Source organism: Arachis ipaensis, chromosome B06 (genome assembly GCF_000816755.2).
Source record: "Arachis ipaensis cultivar K30076 chromosome B06, Araip1.1, whole genome shotgun sequence".
Classification (NCBI taxonomy): Eukaryota; Viridiplantae; Streptophyta; class Magnoliopsida; order Fabales; family Fabaceae; genus Arachis; species Arachis ipaensis.
In genome coordinates, this window is record NC_029790.2 from 131,651,893 (window position 1) to 131,655,724 (window position 3,832).

Consider the following 3,832-nt stretch of genomic DNA (forward strand, 5'->3'; position numbering starts at 1 on the left):
ACACAAAACCCTCCTTCTTCTTGTGCTCGTTAAGTAGAGTACACTTACAACTCTCATTTTGGTTGCCTAATCTTTTGGCTTATGTCCCAGGAATCAAATATCAAAGATGGTGAAGGTCTTGTTGGTACACGGGTAAAAGTGTTTTGGCCAGATGATGACATGTGAGTACTTGGTGTTATTCATTTGCAACATGCTAAAACTGGAAATTAGATTTGAATTGGGACACTGAATGTAATATACTAGTGAATTTAGCTGAAATTTGCTATATGCAAGCATGTCTGCATAAGCTGTTTGTTTCCTTTATAATATGGTTTCAAGGCCCCCACACATGTCATCTTGATTGCTGCTGCCTTGATCAACAGTTATTATATTGCTTTATCTCATATTGGCAGTCTATCAAGAAATAGATTTATAAACAGTGAATGTTTCTGGAGGAGATGATGTTTCCGTGAACTCTTGGTATTCAATTCATCAACAGAATGTTAACTTTAGATTTCTCTTAAAGGCTTATTTCTTTCTTGTTTTAACTGCTTTTATAATCGCTGAGCATGCCCATTGGACTTTGGTAGAGAATAAAGAATTTAGTTGAAACAGGCGCTATGTTGAACTTTTTTATAAATAAATTTATTTGGGTTGGTTTTTCAGTCTATTATGTGCCTGTGTTTGTGCATAAATTCCCTTATCATTTTGGTGCAATTACAGTATAAAAATCTATTCTTGTTGGCATGTTCTTTACAGGTATTATGAAGGTGTAGTTGATTCCTTTGATCGTTCCAAAAAGAAGCACAAGGTGATTTTGCAGCTATGCCACCATCTCTTTACCCTTCCATCTCCTTCCTGTTCTGTCACTCACCAAAACATTTTGGCTTCTGTTTGTTGAATGGTTTCCTATTTGAGTGGTACATCTTACAACCCAGTCTATCTTAGATTCTTGTCTTTCCTGACAATCTTGATTTTTCCATTTAGGTTTTGTATGATGATGGTGATATGGAGATATTAAATCTTAAAAAGGAAAGATGGGAAATCCTTGATAGTGCTGCTCCAGATGGGGTGGGTCTCGTCTCATAATTTTAAACTCTCCTGCATTGCATAAATACTAATGACGGCCATAATGTTAACAGGAGGAAGGGAGCGAGCATAGAAGTCCTGATGTTTCTGATGATAATGACATGTAAGTGCTGCTTATAAGTCGTGTCGTTTATTGTAGAATATACTTATTGTTATGCCCCCCCCCCTCCCCCCCCAAACACAAAAAAAAAATCAATATTGATTTGTTTCTGTGCTTCAAACCTCCGGGAAGCATATCCATGTGTGCTTGGTCTAATTGTTATACAGCTGTGTTGTGCATGTTTGATGGATATCTTGTTGTCACTGCTGTATATGGTTGGTGATGTGCTGTGGATTTGTTTGTCAGCTTTTATGTTTGACCTTATTTATTTTTGTCATGATATTCAGCCTGCCCGAGCCAGCAAAGAAGAAAGGAAAAACAAGTGATGGGAAAAAGGCCGCTTTTTCTAAAAGGTTTGTAAATGTTACTAATTGGTGTATGTTTCATCCCTTGATTGTTGTCTTATTATCTTCACTTCAATCTCCTTATAGTGGAGGAGCCACATCCAGCAAATCAAAGGGATCATCTGGGAAGTCGAGCCAGAAGTCCAAAGACAGTAGCAAAGTTGATCGCAAAACCAAGGACAATACTCCCAAAACAGGTGGCAGTAAATCTATTGATGCTGCACCGAAAGCATCTGGCAAGTCAAAGAACTCTGACGGTTCGAAGATAAGCAAGCCAAAAGATGATGATGTTAGTGTATCGAAACCCTCTGCCAAGTCTAAGCAAGAAACTCCGAAGACAGGAAAATCAAAGCAAGAAACATCCAAGAGTGCTGCTTCCAAATCAAAATCCACCAAAGGTGGGAAGTCCAATGGCACAGGCAAGATGAAAGCTAGTTTATTGCAGGTAAAAGATTCAGAGAGCGAGGACTCGGAGGGTTCAACCAAAGAGATGGAAGAAGTGAAGGTGAAGGCAACTAGTTCATCAAAGTCTGGAACTGAGGTGAAGAGTGGAAAGAAACGTGGAAGAAACTAAAGGTTGATGCCTACTTTGTAATTGTTCATTCCTTGCTGCTCGCTCGTCTTATGGTCTCTGCATTTGGGATATTATATGTTCTGGACCTTCTAGTGCGATCTAGGCCGTTCTTCATCTCTGTTAAATATTGTGGTCATGCCTTGATTATTGGTAGCATTTTATTATGTGGTTAGCCTAGTTTAGTGGTGGTAGGGGCTAGTATTTATTGTTTTCTTTCATCGCCAGATTTCTAGATGGATTTTGTTTGGAGTACAGTAGAAAAACATTTGGTTAGCCGTAAATTAAGTGAATGTTTTGGCGCTCGTGATTATTAAGTTCGCAAAATTTTCCTACATAAGTGCATGAATACATGATTACTTAGATTTAATAATAAATAGGTCAATTTTACTTTTCAAACAATGTGTTTGGTAACATTGAGTTAACGTAGCATTGTGTATGTTACATGCCATTATTAGTCCCTACGATAAGTAATTGTGGACTGGATCAAATGTGTTGACAAAAGTAGGTAATAATTGCTTGACTACTATAGTTCTCGATCTTATGCAAGTTTTTGGAAGTTAGGCCCACTGATCCCTGAAGTGCCACTGGAGGACCTTAAAAAGGGAAGTGTACCAGTCCAATTGTCCAATATACTTAAATTGGTTTTCAAAGAATTTTAATTTTTAAATAGAATACTTTGATTCTTAACCAACTTTTATTCTCTGCAAGTCTTTGATAATTATTTTTGTTAGATAAAATGGTTTCTTCGTCTTTTTTAATCAAATTTTTAATATGTATAATAGACAAATGAATTTCTAAAAATTCAATTATATAATATTTGGGATAATTCACGTCAATATGATGAATATAGTTTAAAATTATGCAAATATCTTAAATTAAAACTTGTTATATGTTCTATCATAAACACATGTATATAATTCAATCAGGGTAATTCGATTTTAGTTATTTATATGTAAATCGAATTTGCTTGATTTAATTTACTAAGTATATATTGTATTTGTGGTAAATCAAATCAGTATGTAAATAGTTAAAAACTTAAAATTGAGTTATCCTAATTTGATTTATATATATGTATGTAACCAGTTTTAATTTAAAATATTTACATAATTTTAAATTCTATTTATTTTATGCAACTGAATTATCCTAATATTTAGGTCAGATATTTTGTTGAAGACGAGATGTCTTGTATGAATTTTTAAAGACTAATTTAAAGTTTATTAAGAAAAAATAAAAAACATCTAATCAAATCGATCCAAAGAGGGCAAGTAGTTGAATGGTAGCAAATAGCAATATCCTTTGTGTCGGTAAAAATCTAAATCTCAGTATTCCAACCAATGGTTGCCTCCCCAAATGTCGCAGCCTTTATGTCCTATCACCCTAATTCCCTAGAAGATTACACCACACTTTATTAAATAACTAACATGAATGGGACCCCCAACACTGAACAATCTAACGGCAGGGAATAAGGTACAACGACATCAACGGCTGTGACATAACCACCATCTTGTAATCACAGCTACTAATGCTGCCTTTATTACTTTGTCGTTTACTCTTTGTTTTGTCGTTTGTCATTGGAAAATGTTTCGTCTTCTTTCTTCTTTTGTCTTCCCAAAACAAAAGAGATAGGGCGTTTGGGTGGTCATCAGACTCGTCTTAATAAATGGTTTTAGTAAACGACAGAATGATACATATAAATTTCATGAAATAATCATAATATTTTTAAAAAAGAATATATTTATAATTTTA

General features: G+C 34.8%; 1 protein-coding gene and 1 long non-coding RNA gene across 2 annotated transcripts in view; both read left to right on the forward strand.

Moving 5' to 3' along the window:
• Nucleotides 1-2,420, forward strand: part of LOC107605418 (muscle M-line assembly protein unc-89) — a 7,785-nt gene extending 5,365 nt beyond the window's left edge. The window contains exons 9-14 of the mRNA XM_016307296.2: nucleotides 91-161; nucleotides 739-790; nucleotides 967-1,050; nucleotides 1,122-1,171; nucleotides 1,456-1,521; nucleotides 1,600-2,420. Of these exons, the coding sequence (XP_016162782.1) occupies nucleotides 91-161; nucleotides 739-790; nucleotides 967-1,050; nucleotides 1,122-1,171; nucleotides 1,456-1,521; nucleotides 1,600-2,086 (810 nt within the window). The 3' untranslated portion in view covers nucleotides 2,087-2,420. The remainder of the gene's footprint in view (nucleotides 1-90; nucleotides 162-738; nucleotides 791-966; nucleotides 1,051-1,121; nucleotides 1,172-1,455; nucleotides 1,522-1,599) is intronic.
• LOC110263613 lies at nucleotides 168-591 on the forward strand. The gene is made up of 2 exons (XR_002349469.1): nucleotides 168-310; nucleotides 493-591. It is a non-coding gene; the product is annotated as an uncharacterized LOC110263613 (long non-coding RNA).